At 47.8% G+C, this 17,693-nt stretch overlaps 1 protein-coding gene across 5 annotated transcripts in view; it reads left to right on the top strand.

Annotated features, from left to right (window-relative positions):
* Positions 1–17,693, top strand: part of Hnf1b (HNF1 homeobox B) — a 53,306-nt gene that overhangs the window by 14,396 nt on the left and 21,217 nt on the right. For all 5 annotated transcript variants that reach the window (XM_048446678.3, XM_048446677.3, XM_048446676.3 and 2 more), the window contains exon 5: positions 17,219–17,379. In XM_048446678.3, coding sequence (XP_048302635.2) covers positions 17,219–17,379 — 161 coding nt within the window. The remainder of the gene's footprint in view (positions 1–17,218; positions 17,380–17,693) is intronic.

Raw genomic sequence — 17,693 nt, 5'->3', positions numbered from 1 at the left:
CTGGGGTTTGAATGTGTCAAAACACAAACCTATATCCTCATGTGGAAAGAGACCCCTGTATGCCAAGCACTATGCCAGCCATGTCTTCTGCTCCTGGGCTTTATTTCTCTTAAGAAAGTTTACCAGAAATGAGGAGGTGCTTATAGGTGGTTGTTTGGTACCCATGTATACCAAACAGCACTGCTTCCTGATCTGGGGAAAGGCTGGAGAAAGGAAAGCCAGCCATTGTCCCAATCTACTGTCCTCCAAAGTCCCTTCCTCCCTACACTGCTAGTTTTCTTTTCTAAGGGAAAGACCCAAGAGCTGGGAGCTGACCCATATGTTGGGTAATCCAAATTATCAGGACAGGGTCTGAGTTACCAGCAGGGTGATATGCAGACATTTGTTGCAAGCCTACCACTTACAGGAGATACAGCCTGAGACCTGAAATTGACCAGCATAAAGCCAGGCTTGAGTTTCTCTAGGCCCTGCTCTGAGCATCAGGAAGGACTCAGATACTCCAAAAGAAAGTTGGCTTATTCATGAGAGGCAAAAAAAACCTGAAGGCAGTGAGGGGAGCAACTTTTGGCCTGACTTACCCCCTTCCATCAATAGAAAACAAGGTTTGGCAGGTAGGTGGTGGATGGCTTAGAGTTGATACTGAGCAGGGCTGGAGCTTTCACCCACCACAGTGATCCATAGAGCTAAATCTGGAAGCTGTGTGGGGCGTGGTCAGGGCAAGGATCATTGTTGAGAAGACAATGACCATTGTGCTGGGACCTGTGATCTCCACACCAAAGTCAGGGAGCCGGCAAGCCAAACAAAGGCTCAGCAGCTTTCTGACAAGCTGGGGTTGTTCTGAGGTCACCACAGGGTCGCTAGCTTAGGCTCTCTCTGTATGCTGGCTGGAGAGCTAGAGAGCTAGGGCAGCAGGGCCAGGTATTAGAAGCAGTGCAGAAGTGGGGACAAAGGCAGGAGACAGCCTCAAATGGGTATCTGAGAAGGGTATGGGCCACTGAAAATGGAGTGTCTTGGGTTGCCCCAAATTCCAGACCTTAATGAAAATTATGAAAAGGCTACAACTCAGAAGGACTTTAAAGAAAGAAACTGAGGCCCAGAGATTATTTGTCCAAATTCATACAATGGTGATGAGATGTTGAATCTGTTGATTCTTGCAACATAAATAAGCATTAAGTGCTAACCAGGTCCTGACAATATAAATTGGGGCCATAGTTCCGTGACGGAGTTCATGCCTAGCCAGTATGTTAAATAGGGAGGAAAAGGAAGATGCTGGGAACACAGGGCCCTGCATCCTCAAAATTTATACCCTGTAGGGAGGACCTCTCACCAACATGGAGCCTCTAGTATCAGTTTGGAGTCAAGATCATCTCTGGGGGCAACATGGGCTTTTCTAGGGAGAGAAAGATCCTATAGCTGTTATGGGGGTTGGGTTTTTACAGGACACTGGGTATTTTCAGTGGCTGTTTAGGCCTTTGTTTTCCCTCATGGTACATCAGGGTAGTCCTTGACCGCCCAGGGACTGGATTGTCTGGGTGTCATTTTGAAATGATTCTAAGTTGGCAGGTGACGCATGTGAGTAATTCCCATGAGCTCTGAATTTCCTGTGTGTCACATGGGTGCTGGGTGCATGTGAGGATTAAATGGGTGAACCTGTAAATAACCACCTTTCCCAGCAAACCACAGAGAGATGGCTCCTGTCACCTCGGTATAAACGAGGCAGTGGCAATAAGGGCAGGCAAAAGGAGCCTGTTTTCTTCTTAATTTCACACATGGACATTAATCCTAAGAGGCAGTCAGACACGTTCTCTCCTGGGACTGGCAGAGAAGTGACCACTGTGCGCTGAAACGCTGGAATTAGAACCCTAGATGTCCTTCTGAGGCTGTCAAGATGGCTCTTAGAACTTTCCCCAGGGCTGGTGAGACAGCAGTGATCAAGTCTGGACTGCGGAGCCTTACTGTACCCTTTTCATAGTAAACATAGCTGACTTGGAACCTAAAACTTGGAGACAACACCCAGTATCAGCACTGGTTTTCTGTCTATTTATCATCTCTCTCTCTCTCTCTCTCTCTCTCTCTCTCTCTCTCTCTCTCTCTCTCTCTCTCTCATTCATATATCATCTGTCTATCTGTCTATCGTCTATCAATCTATCTATCTATCTATCATCTATCTATCTATCTATCATTTATCTATCTCTATCTTGTTCACTTTCTCTTGCTCTCCATGGGCACATATGCTTATGGTGTGTGCTCGTGTATGAGCACACACTCTGTGTGTGTGTGTGTGTGTGTGTGTGTGTGTGTTCTAAGCCATGGGGTTAGGAATCTGTAAGCCACTGGAGATGCAGTGCAAAGGAGGCTAAGAGAGAAGTAGGAGGTTGATGTCCAGTGTCTTTTTTGCTGGCTCTCTACCTTATGCATTAAGGCAGGGCCTCTTATTTGAACATAGAGCTTACTAGATTTACTTGTGAGATTACACTAGATATACTCTAGGCAGCTTCCTTACTCTGAGGCACCCCTATATACATCTCCCAATATGCAGAATGATAGACAAAGCCTGTGCCCGCCCAGCATTTCCATGGGTGCTGGAGCTCTGAACTCTGGTCTTTTTTCTTGCATAGCAAGCACTTTTACCCCCTGAGCCATCTCCCCAGCTCCTAACACTGGCAGTCTCCAAAGTTGAGCTGGGGAGGGACAAGACATCAACATCTAAGCCCCCTGCTCTGCAACAGTGTCTTCTCTGAACCCCAGCACCTGAGCCAGGAGGTCTGGCAGCACCAACGAGAGGAACCTCCCAGAATCCTCTTCTTGGAGAGTTGAGGCTCCTTTTTCTATGCAAGCCCCTTCCCTCCCAGCCATGCTTATATATGGCATGTGCCCCACTTGCCCACGATGACCACAGTGTGACCCTGGTCCTGGAATGTCCCACACAATAGGGACGGCAGAAGGAGCACTTTGCCTCTGTCAGCGCCGGTTGGTTACAAGGTACCCTACAAACACAGTCAGCAGAATCAGCTGTTTTCAGCCTTGCCCCTCTCTGCCTTTACAATCGCACACCAGCATGCAGCCAGGGGTTGTCATGGCTTTGTCTCCCTTATGCATGCTTAATCGACAATTAAGCTGGGGCTTTGAACCAGCCTGACTGCTACTGCCGGGCCTTCATCTTCCCAGTGAGTGTCACAGGGGCAACCTTTGTCTCTTCTTCTTGGGGGCCTAAAGTTACTGTAGCAGGCTGCAGGCAGCCATTTATCTTCAGACTGGAAGGCCTTTATCTGCCACCCTCCCCGTTCCAGCTCTGGCCAGCAGGAGCTGTCCCTGGTTATAGGGCCCCGTGTCAACCTTTTCTGGGGCCATTGAGCAGAGCCGGAGTGATGGCCTCTACCTCCATTCTGGAGCTGAATCAAGGAAAAGGCCCCCAAAAGGTCAGAGGGCAGGGCTGTGGCAAGAGAAAGGAGCTGGTTGGAGACTGGTGCTTGTATTGATTGGCTCAGAGGAGGAAGTTGTGGGATGGGAGCTGGGCTAGCCTTGGCCCAGGACTGGTATCGGTAGCCTGATCTGGGTGGTTCTGGTCATTGTCCACCTTGCTCTAGTCTAAGTCCTCTGGCTACCTCCCCAAAGGAGGCAAGGGAGGGACACGCAGCCCCCGGCAGCCTTTGCTCTCCCACACGTGTCGTCTCTCTTAAACGATCTTTTTAGGAGGAAGTGAGTGCTTGTTCTTTAGCAAAGGCAGTGAGTCAGAGAAGGGAGAAGACGCCTCCCTAGGATAAGTTTTGGGCCTCTGGGCCACAGCCTAAAAGGACATATTGTTTCCGTGGCTGCTGTCTTCTCTTGCCTTTGAACTCTACCCCGTCCTTCCCCAGCCCAGCAGACCAGACTTCCCTGACAGGTGTCAGAACTTGAAATCCCAGAGTCCTGCCTCCTGCTCCCCACTTAGTCTCCCGTGGCAGCATCCTCAGTGGCTCCTGGAACCCAACCCCATGGCTTGGACAAAGCAGATCCATTCCTGGTCAAGGTAAAAATGGCCTGGATAGCTACACTTCTCCGTGGCACAAAGCTATACCATACTCAGGAGACTGCAGAGACACCCGGGAGCAAGGCAGACTGAAGATGAGAAATGACAAACATTCTGTGTTGGTTCAGCACTTCTTTGGTACCGATCCCTGGACTGGCACCTGTGTGCTTCATCTCATTTAACCTTCCCCCAAACCTAGGAAGATGAGTGCTGTCTGTATTGATAGCCACATTTGTCAACTAAGCGAAGGTAAAATGTTCAGAATGCAATTTGCCCAAGTTCATAGAGTTAGTCAGCAGTGGGACAGGAACAGGTTTTGACCTGTAATACCCTGTCCATCTGTCTTTATTTGTTCTATGCACACACTAAAATCTTTTAAACATGAAAGCTAACACACACACAGGAGAGAGAGAGAGAGAGCGAGCGCCCATTCTTCTATACTCCTGTGTGTGCGCGCACACACTCATGTGTGCGCATGTATGTGCACGTGCAGAGAGAGAGAAAGGGAGCACCTCTTCTATACTTCTGCGGTTCCCATCTGAATGACTGAGGTGAGGTAAGGAGAAGACTCAGAGTCTAGCTGGTTCGCTGTTTCTCCCCAGCTGCTGCCCCTGAACAAGGTGAATTCTGTGGAAAGAAACAAAGACCTCTCTTTCCGAAGCCCATCCCTCTCTGTATGGGGATTTGAACTGCCCTTGCATTCGGCCCTGTCTGGGGCACTAAAAACTTTAACAACTTAATGGGGGCCTGTGAGACAGGGTAGGCACCTCAGCTCACCTCTGGGAACTCCACCCCCTCCCTGGGCAGCAGACAAGAGGAGGGGGTTTATGAGGGCAGCTGTAAAAAATATTCATCTCAGCAGCAAAGGTTCCCAGAGTGAATGAGCCAGCCCTATTGTCCCTTAGTGGGAGAGACAGAATCGCCTGGAATCCTGGCTTGCTCTAGGGGTTCTGAGGTGTACAGGGCTCTAATGTTCTACTTCTTGGGGACTTAATCTGACTGTCATTTGATCTCCTGAATTTGAAGGTCATTTTATCTCCTGAATTTAAAGGTCGTTTTATCTTGCGGGTAACACCCTATCAACTCCCACTAGATTGGGGAAGACAATTAGGATATTAATGAGATTAAGAGGCCTAGTCTTAAAGGCATTCTGCTGTCAGCACCTTAGGGGGCCAGTTCTGGTCTGCATACAAAGACACAGGGCAGGGCACTGGTGGGCTCTGGCCTCAGTACAAAGGGACCTACAGCTGACAATGAACTCCTATCACCTGAGGCAGCCCACTGGCTACGTCTAATCCCTCTGAAGGATCTTTAGAGGATTCTGGGACTCTTTGCTACCACCCTCCCCTCCCCCCTTCTACTCCATCCCCTCTAAAGAGGAAGGAAGCTGCCAGGAAGCACAGAGTCCAGCCTGCCGCTTATGGGAGAAGTGCTCTTGGAATCTGTTTGTAAAATGTTTGATGGGAAGTAGCAGAAACTTGGAGAGAGTGAAGTATTAGAGACACAGTGAGAGGCAGAGATCTGGGCAAGGGCCTTTGAAGCCACCCACTTAATAGAAGGCGCAAGAGCTGGCCTGCTACCTCTACCCACTTTTCAACAGGAAGTGAAAACACAAACGCGGAAGCCAGGGGGAAGCATGTGTGTACGCGTGTGCACGTGCACAAATCTATACCCATAATATGCATACATATATGTGAACATATATGTGTTCATTTTACATATAATATTTATGACATTTATTAGTATAATATAATCTATCTTCAAAATAAAGTCAAATGAAGCACTCACTCCTAATTACCCTGGACTGTTTACAGGCCCTCTAGGACAAGGTCAGGCAATTTTATCAGGAAAGATCCAAAGAAAATAGTTTTGGCTTCTCAAGCTATTTGGCCACAGTCACAGCCATTGAACCCTGCCTGTGGAGCATAAAAGCAGCCAGAGGCTGTGAGTAAGTAAATGTGGCTGTCCCCAAACACAGCCTTATGGGATCTGCAGTTTGGATTAATGTTATTTTCACATATCATGACATAGTCTCCCTTGGATTTTTTCCAACTTTTTAAAAATATAAAAACTAGGGCCGGAGAGCTGGCTCAGTGGTTAAGAGGGAGGACCTCAATTAAATTCCCAGTACTCCTGTCAGGCAGCTCGTGACCACTTGTAATCCCAGCTCCAGGGCCATCCAACACTTCTGGCCTCTGTGGGCAGGTTCACAAACTCACGCACATAATTTTTAAAAATATAGGTATACACATACATATATGCACATATACATACATATACATATGTGTACATGCACACATGCATATCATTCTTGGTTCACACATCATATGAAAGCAGGCTGCTTGGGTCAGCAAAACTCTCAAATACCACCCAGCCCTGCGGTGTTAGATTCTCTAGGGAGCTAGCCAGGCTTCAGTAGGTACTAAAACTTTCCAGGTGAGCCCAATGTGCCACCAAGAGTTGAGACCTGACTCTAAAGCTTCTCTGTATTAAAGAGCATGTCCATTACCAGGGATGTGTCAGATGCATATTTTAATTAGGGGTCAGGGGTAGAAGGGGGGACCTGAGTTTTTGTATTTTGGTGCTGGCAAAGGAGATGTCTCAGGGGCCTCACTGTCAGCAGGGAACATCTTGGAGCAGCTCCAATAGCAGCTGATGTCCTTCTGTCCCCCCAACCTTCCTTTGACCAACCACTGCCAATCCTGTTCAATAAGGCTTTACCCCGTCTTCTAAATTCAGTGGGCACGACAATAGAGCCATGGGTCGTGGAGGAGACCTAACCTCCATCCTCATTGTAGTCACTTATTTCTGTGTGACCCTGGGCAGGCTTCTGGAATCTGAGCCTCAGCTTCTCAGTGTACAGTGGGCAAACCACCTGCAGAAGCTGGAGGAGGAAATGGTACAGTGCTTGTGTGTATAGGGAAAGCATCCGGACGTGGCAGGCTCTCATAACGTGTGGCTGTTGTTACCAGAAGAGGCTAGCTTCTGTTGTTTGTTATTTGGAAGAGGGGTTGTTTGTTGTTGTTATTTGGGAGGGGTCCCCTTAATTCCCTGTCTCTAATGGAGTCTTGTTCAATCTTGATTTTTAGAGAATTGGAATATTTCCAACCAGAATCTCATCTGGGTGTCTATACTAGACTCAGGCTGGCTTCTTGTCACATAGTGGACATAGGGCAATTTCTCATCTTTCCTAGGACTGCGTGGGGACATCTATTTAGCTTCATGGACATTTAGTACCAGTGAGAAGCAATTGTGATATGCATGTCCAGACTGATGATGGGACTCAGGACCACACACTAGGTCAGGGGCAGCAGATGACCAAGAGTTTCCTGTACCTAGCAGGACAATTTTCTCCTTTAATGAAAGAGGGTGTGAGTAGACTCCTTGTACGCATTACTTGTATGTAATTAGACTGTGGGAGGATGGTGCTTTCCTGGCGGAAGCTGCCTCTGAGCAGCTTGCTGCCCTCTGTCATGACCTGGCAGTGTCTTTTCAAATAAGTACCTTGGACTTCTTTGTCCCAGTCAGGACCCTAATACCTGCCTAGGGCTGTCATGAGGCTTCAAAGTGATAACACATACACCAGGTCATCTTATTGCTGGGTGAGGAAGATTCGGGGCTCTTGTAGAGGTCCTAAGCTGACCAAGAAAGGGTTCTAGGTCTCTAGGGTTCTTGATAAGGCCGTGGCTTTGCAGGGTCATCATTTGAGACATCCAGAACCATGAAACTGAAACATTGGCAAAATCTGGGGTTCTCAGATCTCCTTCCTAGAGCACATCAGAGTAATCTGGGGAGCTCACTAAATGTAGACATGGTAGGCTGCACACACCCCTATAGGATCAAAATTGCTTACACCCCTGTAGGATCAAAATTGCTTAGGTGCAGTATTACTTGGGTGTAGAGCATTGGCATTGTGACGTGTCCCAGGACACAGGAGTTAGCTGTAACTTGACTAGGCAGAACAGGAGCCTTCTGAAGGATTGGCCGTGATGCAGTGGTTCTTTGCTCAGCTGGAAGAGGAGAGGCAGCTGGGTCAGGAGCCCTGGACTCAGATTCAGAAAAACCAGAGTGGCTAACAAACAGGAGTAAGGTTGGGGAAAAAAAATCACTAAACTCATTGAGGATTCTGACCTGTCATTGCTTGGAGACTGTGTGCTGCTTCCAGTCTTGAGGCCCCGGATTCCGCTGTCTGAGGAACAGAGAGGCTTGCCATGGTGGAGCTTTCTCGTTAAGTTCATCATCTGTCTGCCTCCCTCTTTTTTTCCCTCTCCCTCACTCCATCCCCGTGTCAGGAACTCTGTGCTGCTAGAAGCCTTCCACCTTTATTAGGGACCATTAGGGCTTTACGACATCAGCAGATTGGGTGGGGCCAGTCACAATAAACAGATTTATACTGGGTATAAACAGGACACCTATAACTGCCAGAGGTTGACGCTTCCGGGGCCTTTGAGTGGCAGACTGTATGCCCGTGCCTTGGAACCTGGTCCACGGATGCCTCTTCTTGGTCCACCCCTGTTGGACCCTGATGGCCCTGAAACCTGGGTGAGTGCTTGTGTGGCAAGGAGGAGACCTCTCCACACAACCCCTGCAGTTTGCACAGTGGGCTTCTCTGAGCTCTAGGTGTTTTATGGATTGGAGGATTGAACAGAACTGAGCAGCCTGTCTTCTTTGTTATGTAGAATTCTACTCCAGGGCTCAGCACCCCTTCCTGTCAAAGAAAAACACAAAAGGCTTTGCCTTGTTCCTATAGTGAAGGGAGGCCTGAGGGGTACAGCCAGCCCTGAGCTGAGCCCTCCCTAAGCCCCTGCTGGATTCTTCACTGTCTCTCCTGCTAGGCATGGCACCATGGTAGCCACTCTACTTAATGGTGGAATAAATTTATCTGTCATAGAGAGGTTCCTGAACAAATGCTTAATGCATAAATGTTCTGCATTGTAAGTTAGTTAGGTCCAGTTTATAGTTAAACTGACCATAACATTCATTTTTCTATGGCATCTGTAAATATTATTTAAAACATAGCTTCTTCCCTTTTCAGGAAAAAAGTGTCCTGATGTGCCATCTCTTACCTAAAGTTTGAAGTTCACAAAATAGTGCCAACATTCAGTGCTCCCAGAAACTTCTCAAAGAGCACAGCCTGGCTTTCTCCCTAATGTTCTCCTAGCTTGGTTTCTACTGTTTTAGACCACTCACTTAGTTTGGTTGTACTAGTTAGTTTCATGGTCTACTGACTTAGATGCTTTTATCATCTTTTACTAACCAATATTCCTTGGACAAGGAAAGTGTGAGACTGGGTCTTTCTGAGTTTCCACTGGGTGGCCTGAGACCTAGACTCTGTATATCTGAGTTGTCTGAAGAGACAGAAGAAAGTCTGCCAGGCTCTGAGCGGCCGTCAGTTCTCTGATGGTGTTCCCCAAGGGCTCACCTGGTGCTCCTCTTCTAGCAGGCTAGAAGCCAGTCATCATCCGCCTGCCAAAGTCTCAGTGTCTGATACCTGGAGCTTGCTGGGTGACCAGCATTGATCTGCCATGCTGCTGCTGCTGATAATAGTGATGATGATGGTGATGATGCTGATGGAGCTGTCCCGGTGATAGTGATGAAGAGGCTGGGGTTTGGTCAGGCAAACCTCCATTAAGGAGGCAGCTCCAATGCCTATCAGGCCTTCAAGGATCTTATCCCTGGAAATCCCCTCCTAGTGGGGGGAATTGCTTAGGAATAGCTCACAGTGGAAAAACCTCCCTTTTCTAAGGCAACTTTATTAGCCCTTCAGTCACAATACAGATGCCCATTTATAGGTCCTTACTTTGTGTGGACACCCAGTGGCTCAGTCCTCTGATGACTTTATAGCCTTCCTCACATTGCCCAACCCACTAGGAGCATCACCATTCTCCCTGTCAGTCAAACCTGGGAGCCTTTGTTGCAGCCATATCACCCCTGCCTGCAAAGGCAACGTCTCAGAAAAGACAGGGACCCCAGGAGCCAGACTACAGCAGGACACTGTCTGCCCCCACGGGCGTTAGACTAACGATGCCCATCATTAACCCTTCGTAGGTTTTTACCTTCATTTCTTTTCTAAAAAGGGTGTTTAAATTACTCACTTTGCCACAGTAAGTGCCCATTAACCGATCCTTTTCCTAACCACAAAAACAAACCCAGGGGACCACAGATGGGTTTCTAAGTTGGTAAGTATAAATGTAGGCATCTCACCAGTCTGCAAGGCCTGTGAATCCTCCTTGCCAAGCAGCAAGATGACGTGGGGTATGCGTTATCACGTTTAAAGCCCACTATATTAACATGAGCACTTGCTCTTGTCCCCTTAGAACAGATGTTATCCTTGGGCTGCAAGACTAGAGAATGACACCCCCCCACACACACACACACTACATTTCAGCCCAAAATAAATCACAGGGTAAGATCTCAGGCGCAGAAGGCAGCCTGCCGCATCTGACATGCCCCTCCACACCCCTCTCTGATGCCTCCTGATATGAAATTGTTCAAATCTCTCAGTAATGTTTCCTCTATTTTAATTGTGTTTTAGTTTCTCCTTTCCTTTTCTTTTCTGTCCTTAACCAATATTTCTCTCCACACAGAAAAAATGTAGGAGCCTTAGTTGATACCTGTATACTGCGGTGGCTTCTCGTGGAGCCCTCTGTCAGGTCGTTCTTTCTTATTGACTCATTCTGCAAATCCTGGCACAGGCCAGGTGTCATATAAAAGTTGCTGAGGAGACCGGGGGGGGGGGGCAGGACAGATGGATCGTGTGGACAGACCAAATGATGACAACCTACCCTCAGGGTACATACATTCTCATAAGAGATGCAACCGAGAAACACAAACTCTTTGTGGGTCATGATAAAGTGGCTCAGCATACTGGGTATCCATTTAGGGATTAAAAGGAAGAGGAAAGGGAGTCAGCTTCAGAACGGGAGACTAGCTGGGTAACCACATCAGAACTTCTGCTGCCCGCTGAGTCCCATGTACATCTGTGGCCCACTGAGAAGCCAGGAATAAAACCGTCTCCTGGGTGAGGCCTGTGGCAGTTCTCCAGCGCCAAGGAAGCTCTTTAGGCTGTGGCCTTGGACTCCAGTCTGAAGTCATCTTGCAAAGCACCTGATGTTTGCTTGCAGAAACCAGCTCCCTGGCAAGGACATGAGGACGCACCTACAAAGGCCAGCCCCGTGGAAGGAAGGACATAGGCTGCCCGTCCCTCCTCCCCCATTGCCTGTAGGTTACATCTGAAGGCACCATGAACATTAGCACTATTCTTGATTGCCTTCCTTCCTTCTTTCCTTCCTTCCTTCCTTCTTTCCTTCCTTCCTTCCTTCTTTTCTTCTTTCCTTCCTTCCTTCCATCTTTCCTTCCTCCTTCCTTCCTTCTTTCCTTCTTTCCTTCCTCCTTCCTTCCTTCCTTCCTTCCTTCCTTCCTTCCTTCCTTTCTTTCTTTCCCCGCTTGCATTTACTTTGATTTTTTTTTTTTTAATAAGAAAACCAGTTTGTGGGCTTCCCTGAAGTATCATTCAATGTTTTACCCTTGAGTCAAGAATGTTTGCCATCCTCACAGGCCTGTGTTTCTCATGCCACGAACGGGGCTTCTACCTGAGGCCTTTTGGGTCTAGAACGGAGCCCGCCCTAGTGTCTAAATTGCATTCATTTTCCATGAGTTTTCTCTTTGTAGGCTTTCAAAATTTCAATCTCCTAAGCTCTGTGCAAACCCAGGTCTTTATTAGGGAGAAAGAGTATTCAGAACAGCAAAAGACCGGTGTTGTCCATGGTGAAACTGCAGTAGCAATGCTAATTCATTTGAAAGCTTTGGTTTCTGGAGTCCCCGACTTCAGGCCAAGGAATTGTTCCCATTCTTTTAATGACAAACGAGTATCTGAGAAATTCACCAGACTGTCCATCTCTCTGCCTCTGTCCTCAAGGAAAATGAATGGTGCTCAGATGGGGGCGGGTATAAGGACACAGGACTGGACCAGGAAGACTAGTAGAACACTCCCCTTCTCCCTTCCCAGTACAAAGCTGGGGCTTCATAAGAATCACAGTTCGGTCTGTGCATGATTTGAGGGCATAATGGCTTCATTTTGGGAGAACTTTCTCCCTCCCATGCTCCCTCCTACCCCAGTGTAAATATCTAGTTTTCAGACCCAATGGTTTTGGGCTGTGCTCTGCATGAGGTTAGGAACACAGAGGAAGAATGTGTGTGACAGAGGCCTGGCCAGTTGAGTAATGTTTGCTCTGTTGGTGGCTGGGGCGCTCACTTGAGCTGGCACAGGGCCACCAACTGGAGGAACATTCCTGCATTATCACGAATAGGAGCTGGCTTCAAAATGAAGTGTCAAGGGTGAAGGCATCCCACCAGGTGCTGGGTACAGCTTACAGCAAGGGGAGCTCCCAGGCTTCAGTGCCAAGGGCCATGTGAGGGACAAGCTGAGCCCCTATTACCCAAGAGTCCCCACTCTCTATCTCCTGATTCAGGAGCAATTCCAGACATGACTTCCTGGTTGACATTGCTCTTTGGTTTGTTTTGTCTCCCAGTGAAGCCCAGTGCTTCTCTTAAATTATTTTATTAATCCACCATCTATCACCAGAGGAAGAAAATCTGTTTGTCCATTTTACAGGGCAAAAACAGCAAAAACAAACAAACAAAAATCTAAAGCCTAAAAAGTTGATTGATTCAAATTATAATGGAGCTAAAGGGGAGACTCACAGACAGAGTTCTCAATGTCTAGAGACTGGTACTTTGTTCATTTCCAGAATTGAAATCTTTGCTGTTTTTTGAGGGTCTCAGAGAGGTGGGTTTCATAGTCAGGGATCTACAAGCTATAGGTGGGAGCCCTGAAACAGATTTAGGACACACCTCTGTAGTTAGGGACACCCTGAACAGCTCTCCTCTGAACACACAAGGCACAGCTGGTCCTGTATAAACCAACACAGGCGTCTAAAAACAACACACAAAGCTAGGTTGCACAAGAACCATTACAGGACGAATGGGAAAAATCACACCATCAGTGACACATTTTAAAAAGATAAGTCTTCCATCGAAACATCAGCAGTTTTACAGCCACTAGGTAGTTAACGGAACATGAATGCCATCCAACAATAAATGTGGCACTTGAGCTTGGAAGGGTCCTGAAGTTTGTTTAAGGAAGCAGCTGTCAGAAGGGTTATAGGTCATTGTCGTGAAGTGGTGAACAGAGGACTGTCCGCAGGTGGGAGGAACTATGGTTCCTGATGGGCATAGATGTGGCTTATAGCACTTGAGTGACCGAGGCTGCTGGCAGCTGTTCAAGGGGCATGTGTGCATGCACAGGGCTGCTTTTTCTATTCTGTGTGGCCCCATTCAGCTTTGTACCAATCCCTGAATTTGTCTGGTGCCTCTCAGCTGTGAAATTTGTGTGCCTTTCCAGCGATCACCTAGCAATAGACATGGAACAGATTTACACTATCAATACAGAACTCACCCTATTTTCTCTTTCTGCTTGTCCCTTGATCTGGGGCATGGGTCCTTAGAGCAGCTGAGGTCTCGTTCCTTCATTCTGTAAATAGGCACAATGCCAGGTACTCTGCTAGCCCAGAGAAGCAACAATGAGTACAGCATCTCTTCCTTCAAGAGGGAGAGGAAAGTAAACAGATTGGAGTACAAGAAGGCCGACCCTGATGTCAAATCTCTAGATCATCAGTTCTGGGTTATGACCCCTTTGGGAGCCAAATGACCCTTTCACAGGGGTCACGTATCAGATATCATACAAATCAGGTCATTATGATTCATAACAGTAGCAAAATTACAGTTATGAAGCATCAACAAAAATAATTTCATGGCTGGGGGTATCACCCCAACATGAAGAAATCTATTAAAGGTTCGCAGCACTAGTAAGGTTGAGAATCACTGCCCTCGAGCCTTAGAAGCCAGAGGATGAACCACTAGATAATAGGAAGAAGGAAGAACATCTTCCCAGAGATGCTACAGGAAAAAGAACTGTCCAAACAGAGGGAACAGCATAGGCAAGGCAGAGAGGGGACCGCATGGAGTGAGGTGAGGAATGATGTATTTAAAATAAGGCAGAGCACAGATACAAGGTCCCCCTCAGAAAGCATCAAGGGGTCATCAGAAGTTTCTGAGCAGAGAAACTAGAGAGGCAACTTGGTCCATGAAGAACTTGCCATGCAAGCATGAGGACCTGAGTTGGATCCCCAGCTACCTTCCCTGACCCTGTGCAAAAGCTGAGCATGGCATACAGGTTTATAATCCCAGTGCTGGGGAAGCAGAGACATCTAGATTCCTGGGGTTTGCTGGCTGACTGTCCCAGCATACCTGATGTGCTCCAGGCTAGTGAGAGACCTTCTCAAAACAAAGATAATGCAGTGATGCCTGAAGGCAAATACTCAAGGTTACTCAAGGTTGTCATCCTCTGACTTCTACTTGCTTGCACACGTGGACATGAAAAGCATCTCAGGGTACACTGGATGAAGAGCCATATACATCCTTCATGCTTTTGACACTTCTAGCCAGTCTTGCTGAGTCGAAACCTACTTGTCTGTTTCCTAGGTTGTTGGGAATTCAGCAATAACCCAAGGCCCATGATGCCCAGGGAACAGCGGCATCCAGGACCCTGGGGAGGCCTCTAGATTGCACTAAGATACCTTGACTGTTGGACTGACTTTCTATGGCTCATAGGGTCCATGATGGGGACAGGACTAATTAGTGACTTGAGCCAAGTAGTGATGGAGGATATGTGGCCATGGTCTGCCATAGCCATTTCTCCTATGGGTCTTTTGTGACAGTTAACCAGGTGTCTTCAGTACATCAAAGTTAACCCAGAGGCTTTGTCATCTATCTCTGTGTCCAGAGCTAGCAATGGTGACTGAGGAAGATGAGATCATCCACTTCTTAATGAAGTTTCCCAGCGTGGTTTTTAAGTGATTAACAGGTGCTCAGTAAAGTTGGGTGACCTCTGCCATCCTACAAATATTTGGATGAAGATGGTCCAAAAGTCGAGGGGAAGATACTTGGAGCAACTTTTATATGCCCAGCATGACCCGAGGACTAGTACATTCAGTAATTCACTGTGTTCTTTGCCAGGGACCTAACGGAGGACATTGCTAACAGTCTGGAAATGGAGCCCAGGGAAAGCACACAGCCTCCCAATTTACATGACTATGGCGTGGTTAAATCAGAATTTAAGCCCAGGCCACCTAGCTCCAGAGCCTATACATTTTGCTTTTTTTGTTTGCTTGCTTGTTTGTTTTGATTTGTTTTTTTTGTTTTTGTTTTTGTTTTTTTTTGTTTTTTGTTTTTTTGTTTGTTTTTTCTGAGACAGGGTTTCTCTGTGTCACAGTCCTAGCTGCCCTGGAACTAGTTCTTGTAGACCAGGCTGGCCTCGAACTCACAGAGATCCACCTGCCTCTGCTTCCCAAGTACTGGGATTAAAGGCATGTGCCACCACCGCCCAATGCCTATGCACTTTGCATTCCTCATTCGTTGCCATTTCAAGTGTCCTTCCAAATTCATGAAATAGATGAAGACTAGGGCTCTTTTCCCCCCTCCTGATAAGAGCATCTCTTCCTGATGTATGGTCTGTGGACCGTTGATTGCATGATATCTGTCCATCCCTGCCCTTCCCCTGGGAATTAACTCCAGTGACTGTCATGTCTATGAGAGGAGCATCAGTGAGGAAGGGATGCAGATGGCCCAGACCTGACAAGCCCCCTGCCTAATTCCCTCCATACTGCACTGACGACACCTCCAGCTTCTACCAGTAGAGAGATGGTAAAGCTGTGATCTAACTCCCAGCCAAAAATCTTAAAGGGGAAGTTTGGAGAACTAGAGATCTTAAAGGGAAGTCAGGAGACGCATCTGTGCTTTGAACAGTGGCTACAACACAATAAAGTTCTTTGGGGAAAGTTAAAACCCGTGGGCTGCAGCAGCCCTGGTCTGTGCTGCCTAGCCTCTAAGAAGAGGCTCTGGACTTAGTATGCCCCTTGTCCAGGCTTTTGCTTCCCATGGAAAGCCTTAGTTAATTATTTTTAAATAAATAATTGGGTGGCCTGTGGTAGGGGAGAAGCCTCCCTGTGACCCATATTTGATCATCAGAGGGCTGGCCCTTTTCCTTCAGCCAAATTAAATAGGCTAAGTCCAGGTACTGTTTGACTTGAGACCCAATCGATGGTGGGGACAGGCTGGGAGGTGAGCACACACCCGACTCCCAGCCTTATCGCCGCTCTCTCGGGAGCAGGGCATCTTGGGGAGGTAAATAGCTGGTCAGGGAGTCAAAACATGCAGGTGAAGCAGGAGTGCAGTCCAGATGTGCCAGCAGGAAAGAGTCGGCAGAACGGCAGCCAGGCCTCCTGCCAAGCAGCTTCCTGGGCAGTGCATCAATCAGTCTGCCAAAGCAGGAGTCGCTAGAAACTGCTCTCTACCAGAACATTCCATCCGTGCTTGGAATTTGACCTTAGGAGTCCTAGAATTCAAGAATCTTCTTGTCCATACCTTGAGGTCTATCCTACTACCAGCTCACCCTGCCAGGCATCTTTGACCTCAGTTCCGAGGTGTTTGGCATTATGCTGGCAGCATTATGCTGGCTGGAGAGAGTTTGTCTTCAATCCTCATATAGTCCTGGAGAGGACACATTCTCTCTGTTTCATGAGAGGAGGTAGAGGTGCAGGGCCCGGACAGTATTTAAGCCTACACGTGTCTGTTTATAAACCCTAAGGTCTTCCCACTGCCCCTTCTTGCTACAAAACATCCTTGTATTGATTGGGAATCTTGCCCACCCTTATTGGTTGATCTGCCTCCACCTTCAGAGAGACTGATGCCTTCAGGAGGTTCAGCTCTCTCTTTCCTGCCTTCCATCCCTCCATCCTCCAACAGAAATTGGCTGAATGACCATCAAGTGCCAAAACACCGGCACTACAACAAAGGACAGAACAAAACGGGTCAAAGTGACCTCTCCTGGGCTGGAGAGATGGTTCAGCCATTGCAGGCTAAGGCTCATGACCAAAATGACAAACCATCCTCCCTTCAGAGATCTTACATTTCACAGGCCACAGCACCCTTACCATAAAGGAAGACAGCTGATAGTTTTTGTCAGTGGACAGGGAAGAGAAATCAATTTTGTTTCCTTGTCTCCCACCATTGAAAACAAAGGGCACCAAGTCAGTGTCCTGGGGCCCTGGTGACACTAATGTTTCCTATTGGGTTCACGTTGTTTTGCAGGAGTGCGCTACAGCCAACAGGGAACCAATGAGGTCACTTCCTCTTCAACCATCAGTCACCATGGCAACAGTGCCATGGTGACCAGCCAGTCGGTTTTACAGCAAGTCTCCCCCGGCAGCCTGGACCCAGGCCACAGTCTCCTCTCACCTGATGGTAAAATGGTGAGTACACCTGGGCCATTGTAGCGCCAGAGCCGATAAGATAAGAGGCAAAACAAATACAACTTCTCACAAGGCCTGCCTTAAACAATGAACCATTGTAGCCCCACGGGGGAAAATGGGGGCTGTCCAGAGCAGGAACGGAAAGGTAGACGGGTGACCCAGCCTTTGGCGGGTATAAGAGGTGTTCAGTTTGAACCCAGCCAATAAATCTGACAGAGCTCTGCTCTCATTTTATTGATTGAATGCCTCATAAAGGAGCGAGCCGGGTGGGACACTGTTTATTTTGGGGCTGCCAATGACATCTGTGTTGATAA

The sequence above is a fragment of the Myodes glareolus genome, chromosome 9 (assembly GCF_982192425.1).
Source record: "Myodes glareolus chromosome 9, mMyoGla1.1, whole genome shotgun sequence".
In the NCBI taxonomy this organism is placed as follows: domain Eukaryota; kingdom Metazoa; phylum Chordata; class Mammalia; order Rodentia; family Cricetidae; genus Myodes; species Myodes glareolus.
The sequence above is the reverse complement of the archived record's forward strand: the minus strand, read 5'-3'. Positions and strand labels throughout refer to the sequence as shown.